Source organism: Heterodontus francisci, chromosome 10 (assembly GCF_036365525.1).
Source record: "Heterodontus francisci isolate sHetFra1 chromosome 10, sHetFra1.hap1, whole genome shotgun sequence".
Lineage (NCBI taxonomy): Eukaryota > Metazoa > Chordata > Chondrichthyes > Heterodontiformes > Heterodontidae > Heterodontus > Heterodontus francisci.
The window spans coordinates 90072070-90092516 of record NC_090380.1 but is presented as its reverse complement, the minus strand read 5'-3'; the positions used below and the strand labels follow the sequence as shown (position 1 = coordinate 90092516).

The window sequence follows — 20447 nt, the reverse complement described above, 5'->3', positions numbered from 1 at the left end:
AGGCCTCGCTGCCGTACAGCAAGGTACTGAGGACACAGGCTTGATACACTCAGACTTTTGTGTTCCGTGTCAGTGCGCCATTTTCCCCACACTCACTTGGCCAGTCTGGACATAGCAATGGAAGCCTTTCCCATGCGGTTGTTGATTTCTGCATCTAGAGACAGGTTACTGGTGATAGTTGAGCCCTGGTAGGTGAACTCTTGAACCACTTCCAGAGTGTGGTCGCCAATATTGATGGATGGAGCATTTCTGACGTCCTGCCCCATGATGTTTGTTTTCTTGAGGCTGATGGTTGGGCCAAATTCATTGCAGGCAGCCGCAAACCTGTCGATGAGACTCTGCAGGCACTCTTAAGTATGAGGTGTTAAAGCAGCATCGTCAGCAAAGAGGAGTTCCCTGATGAGGACTTTCCATACTTTGGACTTCGCTCTTCGACGGACAAGGTTGAACAACCTGCCCCCTGACCTTGTGTGGAGGAAAATTCCTTCTTCAGAAGACTTGAACAGATGTGAAAGCAGTAGGGAGAAGAAAATCCCAAAAAGTGTGGGTGCGAGAACACAGCCCTGTTTCACGCCACTCAGGATAGGAAAGGGTCTGATGAGGTGCCGCCATATTGAATTGTGCCTTTCATATTGTCATGGAATGAGGTGATGATACTTAGTAACTTTGGTGGACATCCAATCTTTTCTAGTAGTCTGAAGAGACCACGTCTGCTGACGAGGTCAAAGGCTTTGGTGAGATCAATGAAAGCAATGTAGAGGGGCATCTGTTGTTCGCGGCATTTCCCCTGTATCTGACGAAGGGAGAACAGCATGTCAATGGTCGATCTCTCTGCACAAAAGCCACACTGTGCCTCAGGGCAGACGCGCTCGGCCAGCTTCTGGAGCCTGTTTAGAATGACTCGAGCAAAGACTTTCCCCACTATGCTGAGCAGGGAGATTCCACGGTAGTTGTTGCAGTCACCGCGGTCACCTTTGTTTTTATAGAGGGTGATGATATTGGCATCGCACATGTCCTGAGGTACTGCTCCCTCGTCCCAGCACAGGCAAAGCAGTTCATGTAGTGCTGAAAGTATAGCAGGCTTGGCACTCTTGATTATTTCAGGGGTAATGCTGTCCTTCCCAGGGGCTTTTCCACTGGCTAGAGAATCAATGGCATCACTGAGTTCCAATTTTGTTGGCTGTATGTCCAGCTCATCCATGACTGGTAGAGGCTGGGCTGCATTGAGGACAGTCTCAGTGACAACATTCTCCCTGGAGTACAGTTCTAGGTAGTGCTCAACCCAGCGGTCCATTTGTTTGTGTTGGTCAGTGATTATGTCCTCCGATTTAGAATTGAGGGGGGGGCGATCTTCTTGATGGTTGGCCCAAAAGCTCTCTTAATGCCATCATACATTCCTCTGATGTTTCCGGTGTCTGAGGCCAGCTGAATATGACTGCATAGGTGTTGCCAGTAGTCATTTGCGCAGCGCCTGGCTGTTCTTTGTGCAGTGCTTCTGGCTGCTTTAAGTGCTACGGATGTTAACTCGCTGGGGGCTTTCTTGTAGTTCAACAGTGCAATGCGCTTAGCGGCTATAATAGACAGACTATGACAATACATATTACATCTAAATATATAGTTTCCAGTAAATAAACCTATCTCAGGCTATAGCCCCAATGTTATTCAGAGTTTTTGATGGTTCTGTAAATTTCAAGTTACAAATTACACTGTATAATCAAAATGACAATATACTTCAATTCAATGGCTCAGGTGATGTATAGATGTTGCCTATCAACTCTCTGTGGCCCACTAATTTGAATTACACAACCAATATTGCATTTTTCAAAAAAAAACTGCTATTAGTTAATTTTCATTAGCTTTGAATTTTTCACATGCAATGTTTAGCATGGAGATAGAGTGAATGTTTTCAGTGACAGCAGTACAGAATTGACCAGAAACCAGAAGGAAAGGTAAGGATCAGTGAACAAGACAGTTAAGCCACCTACGAGTTCAGATCTCTGGCAATAAGCGTCCAAGATTAGGTCTGGATTAACATTGGCCAGGCAAGTTTCTTTAGAAATGACCCATACGTTCAAAAGGGTCTCAGGTAAGGGCACTACAGCGTTAAAAGTGTCCCCATCTCCATGAGGAACAAACCACAAAGTTCATTCCTTTGAAAAACGCACAACACTTACAAGACATTTGTTCCTGTTTACTGCAAATATAGTAATGGATAATCAGTACTGCATAGGAACTAAAATTTAAACAACCTTTTGCAAAACAAATGTAGTGATTCATTGTATGCCTGGAAATACTTTTAGGATTTGAGGTTCAGTGAAGTTATTTAGTGATATTTCACTTACTCTTTCCAAAGTACACAGTATTTTCAAATCAGCTTACCAAAATGGAGCAAATAATTCCTGCTGCAAAGCAGGCAAGAAAGCCTTTCACTCTGGTTCCCCATCCTAAGGAGGTTCCCTCAATTACCTGCAGGGAGAAAAGTGCAACTCATGAAAACTTCACAACAATTTCAGGTCATCATGGATATTGCTGTAGTTATCTATTATATACATTCTAGTAAAAAGGTTATAATCAGTACAACTCAAGCTTAAATGGCCGACAAGATTGCTTTAATCTGATGAGATGTCAAACTCTTAATATCTTTCTGTCGGAGTTATTTTTTTATAAATATTCATTCTTGGGACACGGGCATCACTGGCTAGGTCAGAATCTATTGCTCATCCCTAGTTGCCCTGAGAGGATGGTAGTAGGCTATCTTTTTAAAGCACTGGTAGTGGGTTTTTACAAATGAATGTACTGGGCTCTGAAGTAGCCCAGCGAGCCAGTCAACCATGGAGTGGGATTCTTCCAGGATTAGTGGTTGAGGCAGAAACTATGTAAACATTCAAAATGAAATTGCAAAAGTGGATGAAGGAAAAGGCAACGCTGAGATATAGGAATAGGACGGGTAAGTGTGATTTGAACTATTTACTCACATCAATGGTAAATGTTGGTTGAGGCAAATGGTCTGTTTTAGGTTATAACTTCTGTGTTTCTATGCATAATTTCCATACTCAAAAGTTTTTTGAAAAATTCTGGCTAGTGCTTCTGCTATCTCCTCCACAACCTCCCTCAACATTCTGGCATGCATATCATTTGGGCCTCTTGGCTAGGTCATTATCTTCTAGTCCTTGTCCTTTCATAGCTAAATCATGTTAATAGTTAACAACCATTTTTAGAAAATGCGCCAAATGCTTTGTTTTTCTGCCATCACTGACATCAACTTCTGACTTCAGAATAACTTTATTACTATTCACATCAGCCACAACCTCTGCTGCCTGCCGTCATAGTCAGAGGCTGGGAATTCTGCAGCAAGTAACACCTCCTGACTCCCCAAAGCCTGTCCATCATCTACAAGGCACCAGTCAGGAATGTGATGGAATACTCTACATGTACCTTGTTGAGTACAGCTCCAACAATACTCCAGAGCTCAGCAACATCCAACATAAAGCAGCCCACTTGACCAGCACCCCATTCACGACATTAGATATTCACTCCCTCCATCACTGGTGACAGTGGCAGCAGTGTGCACCATCTACAAAATCCATGGCAGCAACTCACCAAAGCTCCTTCAACACCTTCCAAACTCACGACCGTCACCTAGAAGAACAAAGGCAGCAGAAAATGGGAACACCACCACCTGAAAGTTCCCCTCCAAGTCACAGCATCCTGACTTGGAACTACATGACCATTCCTTCACTGTTTCAAAATCCTGGAACTCCCCAACGGCACTGTGAGTGTACCTACACCACACAGACTGCAGCAGTTCAAGCACTACCTGCTCAAGGGAAATTAGGGATAGGCAATCAATGCCGGCCTTGCCGATGACACTCCCTTCCCAAGAATGAATTTTTAAAAATTAAGTCTCGTGGCTCACTGTCAAGTTTCAAAGCTTTAACATATTTCCAGCAGCAATGAACTTCAACCAATGTCTGCTTAGTCTACTGATTCTGTTTAAAAGGCTTGAAAAAACCCATGTTAATACCAAGTCCAATATTCCAACTCCAACCTCTCATCCCTCCTCCACAACCTCACACGGCAGGCTTGCTTTCAGTCACCTTTAATCCTACTACATCTATTTTTTCATCTATTATTTGCCACGTTGTGAAATGCTTTGGAACATATTTTTAAAGCATGAGATACCCCCTTTCAATTTTAAAACAGCATCCTGGTGCCTCTCAAAAGTCACTGTAATGATTTAAACACTTGCAAAATATTAAATACTGAGAAACTGTACTTTTTCAACCACTACAAAAAGGTTGCAATTTGCATAAGTAGTTATTAAAAAATATGCATAGAATATTAGAACTTATTTAGTTAGGCAACCAGAAACAGTTCAGTTAGTCTTTCCTCACAGGCACAGCTTGCTAGTTTTCTTGATTGATTCAGTGAAATTAGCTCTCCCAATCATTAACCACAGTATTCAATTACATTGTTGCTTGCTCCAAGCATGTACGTCAAATGCATTAAATCAATTAACCAAGGAAATAAAGAATCTACATCACTGATAACAGAGTCACTGGTGTTTCCTAAATGGTGTGAAAGACTACCAAAAAATGAGCATATATTGCTATTCTTTCAGCACAGTTAAACTTCTGTAAAAGCACCCTCAATGCAATATTCTATATTATGCCAGTACTGAAAAGTTTCACTCTCAAACTTAATTAAGGTAAGCGAACTTTCTAGGCTAGGAATTTAAAAACCAAACCAATTCACCAGCATGGAAGTAATATAAATGTTTATTTCTTCATCAATTCTTCCTTGCAGCATTTGATTCTTGCTGCACATTAGGGCTCTCCCCTTTTCATTGACTAACTAGGTTCCAAGTCAGTAGCAAATGGTGTCATCGAATAATAGACCAAACTGCAAGAAAGCATTGAATGTTAAAATTCCATTTGCCCCATCAAGCCATATGGAGTACCACAGACTCTACCCACATATTTAGGAACCTACCAAATTCACAGCTGTGAAAAATGCGTCACAGACCATGAAATCTCGGGTCCTCCATGAAATCGGCCATTTTGTGAATTTTGCACATTTTATTTGTTGACACAAGGAGTGAGCCTTGTTGATTGCTGGGCATGTTGCAATCATATTTTAGTGATTGGCACAAGGCTCAACTCGCTGATTGGCAGATGAGGGAGGGTTTCTGATGCAGCTTTGAGAGAAGCAGTCTTAAATATTGGCAGATAAGTGAGAATTCCAGAATGAGCAAATCAAAAATGGCCACAACCATTACTGCAGCACATCGACTGAAAGAATTTAGAAGCATAATTCTGCATGCCAATGGTGGAATACAGTTTAGCACAAGCTGCAATGTTTCGTTGGATCTCACACAGTGGGCAAAGGTTCAACAGCACTTAGAGCCAGAAGCCATCGCAGCAGAAAGACACCACATTGCTGGAAAACAAACATGCAAAAAAAACAAGCAACGATTCCATCTCTTTTTAAAAAGTTGACAGAGCTCAGAAAATCAGTTGGTTACAATGGAACTTGTGGTTCCTTTTGCAAGCACCAACATACCAATGGTCACCTGGTCACCCAAAGCTGTGTATTCATTCGACATAATGTAATGTACAAAATGGTGCTTGCTTGCCAAGTGCAAATAAACTACAACAGGACTACCTACCAAAGGCTTTTGCTACACATTGTATGAAGATGTCTCAGATTAACGCATGTGAGTCTTTTGCAATTATTTGTGATGAGTTCACTGACGAGCAAGGCAACTATGTGCTGCATGTTTTGTTTGATTTTATGTCTGGGATTGAAGGCCAATAAATCCCCAGGGCCTGATGGTATGCATCCCAGAGTACTTAAGGAAGTGGCCCTAGAAATAGTGGATGCATTGGTGGTCATCCTCCAAGATTCTATAGACTCTGGAACAGTTCCTACAGATTGGAGGCGAGCTAATGTAACCTCACTATTTAAAAAGGGACGTAGAGAGAAAGCAGGGAATTATAGGCCAGTCAGCCTGGCAGTAGTGGGGAAAATTCTAGAGTCCATTATCAAAGATTTTATAGCAGAGCACTTGGAGAACAGTGGTAGAATCGGACAGAGTCAGCTTGGATTTACGAAAGGGAAATCATGCTTGACAAATCTACTAGAAATTTTCGAGGATATAACTAGTACAGTTGATGAGGGGGAGCCAGTGGATGTGGTTTATTTGGACTTTCAGAAGGCTTTCGACAAAGTCCCACATAAGAGATTAGCATGTAAAATTAAAGCGCATGGGATAAGGGGTAGTGTATTACGATGGACAGAAAATTGGTTGGCAGATAAGAAACAAAGAGTAGGGATAAATGGATCTTTTTCCGAATGGCAGGCAGTGACTGGTGGGGTACCGCAGGGATCGATGCTAGGACCCCAGCTAGTCACAATATATATTCATGATTTAGATGAGGGAACTAAATGTAATATCTCCAAATTTGCAGATGGCAAAACTGGGTGGGAGGGTGAGTTGTGAGGAGGATGCAGTTATTTGTGATGAGTTCACTGACGAGCAAGGCAACTATGTGCTGCATGTTTTGTTTGATTTTATGTCTGGGATTGAAGGCCAATAAATCCCCAGGGCCTGATGGTATGCATCCCAGAGTACTTAAGGAAGTGGCCCTAGAAATAGGTAAAAAAGGCAAATGGTATGTTGGCCTTCATAGCGAGAGGATTCGAGTACAGGAGCAGGGATGTCTTGCTGCAATTATACAGGGCCTTGGTGAGGCCACACCTGGAATATTGTGTGCAGTTTTGGTCTCCTTATCTGAGGAAGGATGTTCTTGCTATAGAGGGAGTGCAGCGAAGGTTTACCAGACTGATTCCTGGGATGGTGGGACTGACGTATGAGGAGAGATTGAGTTGGTTAGGATTATATTTGCTGGAGTTCAGAAGAGTGAGGGGGGATCTCATAGAAACCTATAAAATTCTAACAGGACTTGACAGGGTATATGCAGGAAGGATGTTCCCGATGGTGGGGAAATCCAGAACCAGGGGTCATAGTCTAAGGATACGGGGTAAACCTCTCAGGACTGAGATGGGGAGAAGTTTCTTCACCCAGAGAGTGGTGAGCCTGTGGAATTCGCTACCACAGAAAGCAGTTGAGGCCAAAACACTATGTTTTCAAGAAGGAGTTAGATATAGTTCTTGGGTCTAAAGGGATCAAAGGATATGGGGGGGAAAGTGGGAACAGGTTACTGAGTTGGATGATCAGCCATGATCATAATGAGTGGCGGAGCAGGCTCGAAGGGCTGAATGGCCTACTCCTATTTTCTATGTTTCTATGCAAAGCCAAAGATGTACTGTCAGGAAACTGTTAATTAAATTACAGTTTTTGAAGCGATAATCAAAACCATTTCAAAATACTTCGTTGAAATTTGGACCGTGTCTGCTTTAATTAGTGACAATGCAGCTTGCACGACAAAATCTTTCAAATCTGTGCTCCAAAGTGTAATGCCTAATACTGTCCATATTAGATGTGATGCACATATAATTTCTCTTCTCAGTGAGCTGTGGAAAAGCAAGTTTGGTAAAGTTGGCAAACTGGTCAGCTACATTAAAAAGATCTTCAAACACTGCCCTAGCCGCAAGCTTCCATATAGGCAACACATTGCAAATGCGGCTGAAATGGTGGAAATTGGGGAACAAAATATCGCCCTTCCTCCTGAGCCAGTAATTACAGTGGAATTCTTAGTTTCGGGCAGCACAGTATCATGCAGTTCTTCTGAAGTACTACTCAGATGTCGTCTCAGAAGAGCTCACTCTGAAACCGAAAACACAGGTTTTAACAGACATTGTAACCCTTCTAAATGATGCTCAGCTTAATGAGGAGGTTCAGTTTGTTGCCAAGAATGCTATATGACTGATGGATTTAATCACAGTTTGAATCTGGACACGTCACAATCCACAAAGCTTACAATAAAGTAATGGATGTACTGCTCTAGGTTGAAGCACAGTCACACTAACAACACTCTGATGACACTGAATTAAATGCCTGTGCTCAACGGGTGTTATATTGCATGGCAAAGAAGCTCAAACTATATACTGCGATGGGGAAGAGTCAAGCAATGAAGGAAAAGTGGCTCAGATGTTTCAGCAACCTTCTGCTGCATTTCTGAAAGCTGTGTGTATCTTTGACCCTGCACAAACACACCTGTTGATGGGGGATTAAAACTAGATTGATGTAATTCCTGGCTTTGACACGAACTGTAGGCTGAAGATTCCTGCTTATAAAAGCATTGCAAAAGAAACTGATTGTACTTTGCTTGTGCTGCAGTGCTGGAACTCTGTGAAATGCAGAATCCCCCACCTTGCAAGGCAAGCAAGACGCTGTCTAACAATTCCAATAAACTCTGCGGACGCGGTGAGAGCTGGTCTAAACATGAACAGATTTTCACAGCGCGGATAGGGAATGAAGAAAGAGGCAGTTGCAAATTGCCCCATGCTCATATTAACCCATTAACTACAGTGCATAAAGAATGTGACCTGTTTATAGACAGCTTTTTACAACAGTTTTTGAGTATACAATAAATGCCATTTGAAACCAGAAATTCCCCTTGTCTTTTTGCTTTAAACAGATCATTTTCATGGTTTGTTGCAACACTGTGAAATTTATGATTTAAATACACGAAATTGTGAAATTCCCAATTCTTAAAATGCTGTGACCACGAAATTTGTAAAATTTGACTGTGAATTTGATAGGGCCCTACATATTAGCTGAACAAAGAACAGTACAGCACAGCACAGGAACAGGCCATTCGGCCCTTCAAGCCTGCGCCGATCTTGATGCCTGCCTAAACTAAAACCTTCTGCACTTCCGGGGACCGTATCCCTCTATTCCCTTCCTATTCATGTATTTGTCAAGATGCCTCTTAAACGTCGCTATCGCACCTGCTTCCACCACCACCCCCAGCAGCAAGTTCCAGGCACTCACCACCCTCTGTGTAAAGAACTTGCCTCGCACATCCCCTCTAAACTTTGTCCCTTGCACCTCAAACCTATGTCCCCCAGTAACTGACTCTTCCACCCTGGGAAAAAGCTTCTGACTATCCACTCTGTCCATGCCGCTCATAACTTTGTAAACCTCTATCATGTCACCCCACCACCTCTGTCGTTCCAGTGAAAACAATCCGAGTTTATCCAACCTCTCCTCATAGCTAATGCCCTCCAGACCAGGGAACATTCTGGTAAACCTCTTCTGTACCCTCTCCAAAGCCTCCACTTCCTTCTGGTAGTGTGGCGACCAGAATGGCACGCAATATTCTAAGTGTGGCCTAACTAAGGTTCTGTACAGCTGCAGCATGACTTGCCAACTTTTATACTCTATGCCCCGACTGATGAAGGCAAGCATGCCGTATGCCTTCTTGACTACCTTATCCACCTGCGTTGCCACTTTCAGTGACCTGTGGACCTGTACGCCCAGATCTCTCTGCCTGTCAATACTCCTAAGGGTTCTGCCATTTACTGTATACTTCCCACCTGCATCAGACCTTCCAAAATGCATTACCTCACATTTGTCCGCTTTAAACTCCATCTGCCATTTCTCCGCCCAAGTCTCCAACCGATCTATATCCTGCTGTATCCTCTGACAATCCTCATCACTATCCGCAACTCCACCAACCTTTGTGTCGTCCGCAAACTTGCTAATCAGACCAGCTACATTTTCCTCCAAATCATTTATATATACTACAAAGAGCAACGGTCCCAGCACGGATCCCTGCAGAACACCACTAGTCACATCCCTCCATTCAGAAAAGCACCCTTCCACTGTTACCCTCTGTCGTCTATGACAGAGCCAGTTCTGTATCCATCTTGCCAGCTCACCTCTGATCCCGTGTGACTTCACCTTTTGTAGCAGTCTGCCATGAGGGACCTTGTCAAAGGCTTTACTGAAGTCCATATAGATAACATCCACTGCCCTTCCTTCAATCATCTTTGGCACTTCCTCAAAAAACTCAATCAAATTAGTGAGACACGACCTCCCCTTCACAAAACCATGCTGCCTCTCGCTAATAAGTTCGTTTGTTTCCAAATGGGAGTAAATCCTGTCCCGAAGAATCCTCTCTAATAATTTCCCTACCACTGATGTAAGGATCACCGGCCTATAATTTCCTGGATTATCCTTGATACCCTTCTTAAACAAAGGAACAACATTGGCTATTCTCCAGTCCTCTGGGACCTCACCTGTAGCCAAGGAGGATGCAAAGATTTCTGTCAAGGCCCCAGCAATTTCTTCCCTTGCCTCCCTTAGTATTCCGGGCTAGATCCCATCAGGCCCTGGGGACTTATCTACCTTAATGCTTTGCAAGACACCCAACACCTCCTCCTTTTTGATAATGAGATGACTGAGACCATCTACACTCCCTTCCCTCGGCTCATCATCCAGCAAGTCCTTCTCTTTGGTGAATACTGATGCAAAGTACTCATTTAATACCTCGCCCATTTCCTCTGGCTCCACACATAGATTCCCATCTCTGTCCTTGAGTGGGCCAACCCTTTCCCTGGTTACCCTCTTGCTCTTTATAGATGTATAAAAAGCCTTGGGATTATCCTTAATCCTGTTTGCCAATGACTTTTCATGATCCCTTTTAGCCCTCCTGACTCCTTGCTTAAGTTCCTTTCTACTGTCTTTATATTCCTCAAGGGATTCGTCTGTTCCTAGCCTTAGTTATTCAAAATTTGTGTTCCCAAAAATAGTTGATCAACACTTCACAATATTTTATACATGTATTTCCACTATTTAAACTTGCAGTTTTCCCAGAGTTCCAGGAACATACAAATCATATTCCGCACTGTGTTTCATCATTTTTCTGCACGTAGCTCTATAACTTTCAGACTCATTCCCCAATGGACATCTCCCCAGCTCACTTTAACTTAATAGTTTTAACTGCTTCTGAGGAGTTTTCGTGCTTATTTCCTGTGGCTAAAACATTTTGACAAGTGTAAGGCTATTTTACTGAAATGAAAAATGTTGTTCGCTAAACATCAAGTTATTTGCCAAACACTGCTGTGCAGAATGAAAAGATGAATAAATCCTCAAATAGTTAATAAATAAATGCTTAAGAGGTGGCTAGTGGTGCTACTAATGAAGTTTTGCATTTTACAGGTAAAATATTTTCCATACACAATCAAAATGCAAAGTAATTAATAAAACACTACTCTGTGCAAAATGTTTCACGATACATGCAGTTTATAATGTCTTTTCATACATAGTTTTAAAACTCTCTGCCTTATACGGACTTCCATTTGCAATATGATCTTTATACACTCATTTGATATAACAGATTAAATTCTGTATTATATTGTTGCATCTAATTTCAACTAGACCCATAGAAGGTTAAGGCACAGAAAGGGCCATTTGTCCTTTGCACCTGTGCCAGAGCACAACAAGCGAGTCATTTAGTTGCATATCCCTGTCCTTTCCTCAAATTTTTCTTTTACAAATATGTATCTGTGTTTCTTTTTAAAAGCTATTATGAATTCTGCTTGCACCACTGTTTCTGGGCGGGCATTCCACATCCTAATGACCTGCTTCACAAGAAATTTCTCTCACCCTCTCCTTCACTATGTTTGGTGCCTTAAATTTATGCCTTCAAATGGCAGTTGGAACAGTTTTTCCCTATTTACCTTATAAGAATCTATTATACTTTTGAGCAGTCCTGATCTTTTGTAACCTTCTCTGTTCTACTGATAAGAGTCAATTTCTCTCGTCTCTCCTCGTAACTAAAGCTGCTCTTCCCCATCATGTCAATTTTCTGTAACATTTCTATGGTCTTGACATGCTTCTTAAAGTAAGATGTTCAAAACTGGACATAATACTTTAATTACAACCTAATCAATGATATATATGGATTGTACATCACTTAGCTTTCTGCTCCTGGTTGTAAAGCCTAGGATTCAATAGCCTTCCTCTGCCATCCTCTTCCCACCTACCCGAAAAAAAAGTTAACAACATTTTTTGTGTTTCTGAACCCTCAAGTCTCTGTTCTTCTGTTCCTTCAAAGTTTTGCTATTTGGTCTATATTTCCTCTACTTATTCTTCTACCCAAAAATCATCTCATTTCTCTACATTAAATTTCATCCAACATCTATCTGCCAAATATACCAACCTGCCTATGTCCTCCTAAGATCCCTTACAATCAATGTTCCTTCTAATTTCTGTTTGCTGTGCGCGGCCGGCTTGTTGCAATGTATGGTCCCTCTAAGATTGATGCATGGCCTCGCGTGTGGGCATCTTAAAGGGAATGTTGCGTGTGTGCAGCCTGTTTGTTCCTTGCATGGCATATTTCTGATTGCTGCACAGCCGCAAACCTTAGAGGGAACATTGCTTACAATCCTTATTTTTATCACTAAAAATTAACATTGTGCACCCTACACCCAAATTTATATAGCCTATGAAAGAAAGAGAACAAAAAAACACAATATTCCTCAAGCCGATCCCCAAGGAATATCACTGCTTGCATCCACAGTCTGAAAAAAGTCCATTAACTACCTTTTTAGATTTCTGTCCTTCAGCCAAACTCATACTACTGCATTCCTCCTTAATACAGTGTGCCTTAATTTTACAAACAAGCTTTCTATGCGGCACTTTATCAAACCCCTTCACACAACATCCAGTTTTTCCTTTATATAATTATTTCCTGAAAGAATCTTAAATTTTGTAATCATATGACCATACTAATTAGTAGAAGTCAGCCATTCGGCCCATCAAGCCTGCTCTGCCATTCAATAAGATCTTGGCTGATCTGTTTCTGTCTCAAATTCCACACTCCCATATACTCCTGATAATCTTTGATTCCCTTGCCTAACAAGAATCTATTTACCTATCTACTTGGATCTTTTAAGATGGCTCTCACCAATTCTGTAACATTAAAACAAACATATGTCAAAACCCAAGATGACCATGAAAGTTTTACTTTATGGATGAGAGGACATTCCAATTATATCCAATAGAAAAGCTTGTTAAAGCTTCTTCTTCAACAGTAAATTTACAGACCAGAAACTAAATTAAACTAAGCAAAAGCACAACGGATCAGTGAAGCACAATACTCTTTCAAAAAAAATTACATGATTAGTAAATTGCTTTATATTCAAGTCATTAATAGTCCAGCAATAATTAGGGAAAGAAATATTCTTTTTAAAAGCCCAGACAGTAAAAAAAAAAGGTGCTTCCTGCCGACATGCTGTCGATGACTGAAAATCCATCTTGCAGTAACATATGAAGGTAAATAAGATTTCAATTCTACTACTTTACACAAATGTCATGTACTACCCATGTAGCTCCCTCCTGTTCAGATGCAAATATATACAAATAAGGCCCTTTTTTATAACAACTTGAATGTATTGTGGTGATCTTTGATGACTACAGTTTATCCACTTTAGGGGTGGTTGTGAAAGTCAGAAAGGAAGTGCCTCCACTGTAAAGATTAACACTATGTTTTATGCACACACTCAAGAGTTCTGTCAAAAGAATACAGAGGTAGCTTAGTATTCATCTGGGAACAGCATCCAGGTGGCTTCAAAACATCAGCAGCTTGACATTCCCCGGGGCATTCCAGCACAAGTGTTATGTAACTAAAGATCTCCAAGTGGAAGATACCCCTGGAATTAACTACGGCTCAAACAGTCAAAGTACTAATGGAGCCTCACAGCTCCAGCGACCCGGGTTCAGTTCTGAGTACTGCCTGTGTGGAGTTTGCAAGTTCTCCCTATGACCGCGTGGGTTTCCGTCAGGTGCTCCGGTTTCCTCCCACAGACAAAGACTTGCAGGTTGATAGGTAAATTGGCCATTGTAAATTGCCCTAGTGTAGGTAGGTGGTAGGAGAATGGTGGGGATGTAGTAGGGAATATGGGATTAATGTAGGATTAGTATAAATGCGTGGTTGTTGGTCGGCACAGACTCGGTGGGCCGAAGGGCCTGTTTCAGTCTCTAAATAAAATAAATAAAAATAACTCAAAGCCAACTGGCGATCCTTCTTTATAAGAGTTTTGTAGACTATTAACTACATAAGACTATTTTGGACAGGTTACTGAAAAGGGAGATTAGCAAAGATCAATCATCTAGAATTCTAAAAGATTGATGTCCAAGTGATTTCTTCATATATCACTGGGCATTTGGGAAGAGTATTGGACATCCCAATCTCTTGTATTGACATCCGTTTCAAGGGCGGCACAGTGGCGCGGTGGTTAGCACCGCAGCCTCACAGCTCCAGGGACCCGGGTTCGATTCCTGGTACTGTCTGTGTGGAGTTTGCAAGTTCTCCCTGTGTCTGCGTGGGTTTTCTCCGGGTGCTCCAGTTTCCTCCCACAAGCCAAAAGACTTGCAGGTTGATAGGTAAATTGGCCATTATAAATTGTCACTAGTATAGGTAGGTGGTAGGGAAATATAGGAACAGGTGGGGATGTTTGGTAGGAATATGGGATTAGTGTAGGATTAGTATAAATGGGTGGTTGATGTTCGGCACAGACTCGGTGGGCCAAAGGGCCTGTTTCAGTGCTGTATCTCTAATCTAATCTAAGGCTGCAGACTATGGTTCGACAAAGGGATTCAGGATCTTCTGAAACTAATTCCGCCACACCAGCGTAACAATCACAAATACTGAAATAGAGAACAAAAAATGAAAATATATTGGATTTGAGGGAGCCTGTGGACCAATACCTATAGGTCACCTTCTGCAGGTGGGAAGGGCAGATTTGGAAGAACAATGAGATTTCCTTAGAAACATTTTTGAATATGACAAAGACCAAAATCCATCACAGAAATGAAACCTCCACAGGGGAGATGGCAGTAGACAACAGGAATGCAATAGAGAAATATCAACAAGCTAGAACTAGATCAAGGCTCTGATGAAGGCAAGTACAAATATCAACTCAGAAAATAAAAACAAGGAATGATGGAAATACTCAGCAGAACAGGCAGCATCTGATGAGAGGGAAACAGAGTTAATGTCTTCAGGTTGATAACCTTTTGTCAATATTGGAATAAGTTACAGATGTAACAAGTTTTAAGCAAGTACAGAGGCAGGGGTAGGGGGGGTAAGAACAAAAGGAAAGGTCTGTGATAAGGTGAGACAGTAGAGATTAAATGACAAAAGGTATGATAGTGCAAGGCAAAGGGGGATGGTAATGGGATAAATAAAGAAACAAAGATGGGTCTAGAGGAGGTTTGAATGGAAATCGCAGGATCAAAATTGCCGTCTCAAAAAAATGGGGGAAAAATGAGAGTGGCTGTTGGAGGCGATAGGGGAGTGGACCAGGGTGTCGTGGAGGGAATGGTCCCTTCAGAATGCTAAAAAGGGAGTTAAGAGATAGATGCGTTTGGTGGTCGCATCATGGTGGAGGTGGCAGAAATGGCAGAGGATGATCTGTTGAATGTGGAGACTGGTGGGGTGGAAGATGGGGACAAGGGGAAGCCTACCGTGGCTCCAGGAAGGAGGGGAAGGGGTGAGAGCAGAAGTGCGTGAAATTGAATGGATTGGGTTGAGGGCCCGGTCAACTGCAGTGGAAGGAACTCAAGGAACCCGGGACACTCAGGAAAACTGTGCATCAAACAGGGAGAGAGTCTGAATGAAATAAAAGCAAGAAATGCTGGAAATACTCAGCAAGTCTGGCAGCATCTGTGGAGAGAGAAGCAAAGATAACGTTTCAGGTCAGTGACCTTTCATCAGAACAGAGTTTGACTGTATAGTTCCGAAATCATATGAAACAGAACAAAAACAGGGCCAGACAGCCCCAAATAGCTATTTTACAGATGTCTCCAGCTTAGGGTCTGTGTAAGAAATTTAAAGACTTAATTTCTTCAGGCATTAACCCACAAGGCCACACAGTCCTAGACTTTCACATTCATGAATACAATATTCAAAACAAAAGCTAAGCAGAAAGACTGTAACATAGGCCTAGATTTAAAAAACACACCATCCAGAGATTGAGTTAACCACAAAAACAGAGTGACTTGTCCACATCTGTAGCTGCTACACAGTATATTAAATTCCACAAATGTAACATTTAATATGAATCACAATCTTTTCTAAAATTGGCATAAATGTGCATAAAACTTTTGAAACGCTAAAAGCCTAAAAAGAAATTTGAACAGTACATAAATTATATGTAGCGAAGGTCACACAGACACACACAAAGATAAAGGATGAACAACAAAAAAAGGATTCCAGTGGTACTTTATATGATTCAGTGCTTGATTTTCAAATTGGCCAATTTAAACTGTAAAGTGGCTTTGGAGACTCAAAGTAATATTGAAAAAACTGCATATGGACAGGAACTGCATAAATGCAGTTGCAACAAAGCTCTATTTCTGACTTTGCTAGTCAGGCCAAAGACCTTGCTAACACCGTTGAGGCTTTCTCTCAACATTTTTAAACTCAAAAACAAAGTGCTGGAAATACTCAGCAGGTCTGGCAGCATCTGTGGAGAGAGAAACAGAGTTAACTTTTCAGGTCTATGACCTTTCATCACAACTGACAAAGGTTAGAAATGTAATAAGTTTTAGCAAGTGAAGTGGGGTGGGGGAAGAGAACAAAAGGGAAGATGTGTGACGGGGCTGAGGGCAGGAGAGATTAAATGACAAAGATGTCATGGGGACAAAGGCAAAGGGAGTGCTAATGGTTGTGGTGAAAGACAAAGAATTAGTCCAGAGATAGTGTTAATGGCAGAATAATGAATAGCTCTATCCAAAAGCACAAACATGAAAAATCAAGTTTAAGGCAGTCACATGGTTAAAAAATAAAATAATAAAAAAAGGATAGCCATGCTCTGAAATTGTTGAACTCATTGTAGAGTGACTAATTGGAAGATAAGACACTGCTCCTTGAGCTTGCGTTGATGTTCACTGGAACACTGCAGCAGGCCAAGGATAGAAATGTGGGTATGAGAGCAGTGTGGTGAATTGAAATGGCAAGAAACCGCAAGCTCAAGGTCATGCTTGCGCAAGGCGGTCACCCAATCTGCATCTCCCCAATGTAGAGGCAACTGCATTGTGAGCAGCCAATACAGTATAATAAATTGAAAGTACAAGTGAATCGCTGCTTCACCTGGAAGAAGTGTTTCGGGCCTTGGATGGTGAGAAGCGAGGAGGTAAAAGGGCAGGTATTATACATCCTGCGATTGCATGGGAAAGTGCCGTGGGAAGAGGACAAGGTGTTGGGGGTAACGGAGGAGTTATTTTATTTTTTTAAACCATGTGCCTGCCTTAAACTTGCTATTTCATGTTTCTGCTGTTGGACAGAGCTGTTAATTCTTCTGCCATTAACACACTCTCTGGACGAATGCTTTGTCTTTTACCACAGCCATTAGCACTCCCTTTGCCTTTGTTCCATGACATCTTTTGTCATTTAATCTTTCCTGCCCTTTGCCATATCACACACCTTCCCTTTTGTTCTCTTCCCCACCACCCCCACCATTTAAAGGCCTGCTTGGGTCTGCAAATGAGACCCAATCCGAGCCCGAGCCGACCAGAGTCCTTCCGTTTTATCCCGCACCCGACCCGACCATCAGTTAACTTACCGTCCGTTTTTCACATTGTTCCTTACCTGCACAAGCTTAAAATAACTAACAAAACCACCTTTAAAGTCCTAAAAGTAAATTAACATTAGTCACTTACCTGAGGTTGTGAGAAAGCGTGCCCGATCCAGCCCGACTCAACCCCAGCCCGAATGCCGGACCCGGAAGTGCGACCCAACCCAAACCTGACACGTGTCGTCGGGTCCCATTGCGTTCGGGTCGGGTAGCAGGCCTTTACCACCACTGCTTAAAACCTATAACATTTCTAACCTTTGCCACTTCTGATGAAAGGTGACAGAGCTGAAACATCAACTCCGTTTCTCTCTCCACAGATGCTGCCAACCCTGAGTATTTCCAGCCCCTTGTTTTTATTTCAGATTTCCAGCATTCACAGTATTTTGCTTTTATTTTACTTTTAAACTTATATTCACTGCAGATAGGCAATTTCAATAAACAGATTGAGTCTGTAAACTGAAACCTGCACCCTTGTACCATGCCATGTACAGGTTAGTGCAGCACAGAACTAGAAATTAGCCTTGGATAAGTTATAATACACCAGACATCACATGGGATGCCCACCAATCTCATCTTCTCTAAAAGATAGTAAATACTGAGACACCAGTCCTGTGCATTCAGGCTAAACATGCAAGATAATACACAGAAGCTGTAAGACAACACAAAACAAAGTACAATACAAAACAGAATTACTCCATAGGCACTTAGAAGTACCCTTTCTAGAGCATATTTCTGCCACATTTGTCTAGCAACAAGGATTGTTGGATTTTTGATAAAAATCTATTTGCATTTTGAATCAATGCTAACCATCTCCTAAGGAAGCTGTTCCACAGACTTACCAGTCACTCACTCAAATAATGTTTCTGCAGTTTCACTTTGAATTTAATTCCCCCTGCTTTGCCCCTCCCGACCCCCAAGGAAACACAAATCACATTCCACTGCCCCAATTATAGCACCTCTATGTATTTCCCAGCCACTGACTCAATCCCCCTCAATGACTGAAGCTGAACCAGACTGTTCGCAGCCTTGGCATCCTATTTTAGCCTGAGCTCATTTTCTAACCCTATATCCTTTCTATCAGCAAGACAATCCATTTCCATCTGTATTATATTCAGATATATTCACCTATAACTCAGTCCATCTGATGCTGAAACACTCATGCTTGTTACCTCCAAACTTTCCACCCTCCATAAAAGTCAGCTCATTCCTGCTGCCTGTTCGCCAATCACCATAGTGCTTGCTGACCTACATTGGCTCCCAATCCAGCAATGTCTCAAATTTAAAATTCTCATCCTTGGATTCCAATCCCTCATGGCTCACCTCAGCCTAACTCTAACCTTCTCCAACCTACAGCCCTCTTGAGGTCTCTGTGATCCTCCAATTCTGACTACTTGCACATCCCCAATTTCCATCATTTCAGAGGGCTTAACCCTAAGTTCCGGAACCTGCCTCTTTGCCTCCTTCAAGATGCTATTTAAAGTCTACCTCTTTGACCAAGCTTTTAGTCACCTGACTTAATGTCTCTTGATGTGGCTGTCACATTTTGGCTGATAATACTCCTGTGAAACACCTTGGGATGTGTTATTACATTAAAGGTGCTATATAAATGGAAGTTGTTACACAATTGCAATCTATATTATCATGACTATAACCCTTGGCTGTTCCTTTAGAATCGGTTAATAAACACTGAGCCTGATATTTCACAGTTACTGTGAAAGGCTCGGAGGGCGATTCCTCACTGCAGCTCCAATACCAGACTGGAAGGCTCTGTCTGGAACACAGACCAAGCTCCAGCATCGATCCCGGCTCTACACAATTCCCCTCGTCCTGTCCTTGGCCAGGGCTTGGACCAACTTTGACCCTTCAGTCCCTGGCCTAACCTTGTTCCGGGTGTGTGCATGTGTCCGAGCTCCTAGTGTAACCTCTTAGAGTCCCTGTAGCCCCGGCCTCACCTCACCTCACTCAAAGGTCCGCCATCCTCCGCCGAGTCGCTCCCGTTCAGCACTTTCTTCAATTTGTCCATGTCTCTCTCTCTCTGTCTCTGCCTCTCCCCAAACGGATCGATCAACACTACACACCCCACCCCAAATGCGCAGGCGCCAGAGCAACCAGCGCATGCGTACAGCGCTTAATGAGCACACCGCCCTCTATAGGACATGTGGAGTCTTGACTCTGGCTCACCTGTGCACGAAGTGACAGAAAAAAATCTGTCCTGGCCTTCTCCACACGGCTTACACTATACAATCCATTCTGCCCATCCATTATTTTTCATACAATGTAAAACATGTGGCTACACTGTTGCTAAATCTGGTTAGAGGCATTCCTGCAGCTCACATTCTGACAACAAGCCGGATCAAGTGATATTTGCAAATGGCATTGAATTTACCATATACAACAGTCGGTCTCGTTAGTATCTTTGCTCATGGTTTTGCCCCAGCAGCTGTTGTACGAGAAGTTCCGAGACCTGGGAGGCCACCCGTGGGCATAAAATCGTTTTAAATTTTTTTTTGGTGGGGGGGGTTAGTTTTGTTACAGGATTTTGGCCAAGTGGATATCGTGATGGTTATATAGCAGATGGCGTGAAAGATGGGGAATTGTGGAACAGCTGTGATGTGGAGATGAGATCTCAGAGGAAGCGGAGCTTTGGTTATTTGCTCACAGACAGTTTGTCCTCTTTCTCTTCCTCCCCCTCCTCCCAAGGTGCCCTCTGAAGGCCTGATGGCAAGGGCTGTGCCCTCATGATAACAAGATTGTGCAGGATGCAGCAGGTCACCACGAACTTAGAGATACACTCAAGCTGCAGGGCTCTTCCCTCGCAGTGGAACCATTGTTTCAGGATGCTGATGGCTTGCTCCACGATGTTCCGGGTTGCTGCATGACTAGGTATGCTGTCC

At 42.4% G+C, this 20447-nt stretch overlaps 1 protein-coding gene across 2 annotated transcripts in view; it reads right to left on the bottom strand.

Moving 5' to 3' along the window:
• The window catches only part of LOC137374624 (vesicle transport protein SFT2B-like), a 43059-nt gene extending 23420 nt beyond the window's left edge, over positions 1 to 19639 (bottom strand). For both annotated transcript variants that reach the window (XM_068041032.1, XM_068041033.1), the window contains exons 1-2: positions 19511 to 19639; positions 2380 to 2466 (exon numbers count right to left, since the gene is read on the bottom strand). In XM_068041032.1, coding sequence (XP_067897133.1) covers positions 2380 to 2466; positions 19511 to 19576 — 153 coding nt within the window. In that variant the 5' untranslated portion in view covers positions 19577 to 19639. The remainder of the gene's footprint in view (positions 1 to 2379; positions 2467 to 19510) is intronic.
• Between the last annotated feature and the right edge of the window lie 808 nt (positions 19640 to 20447).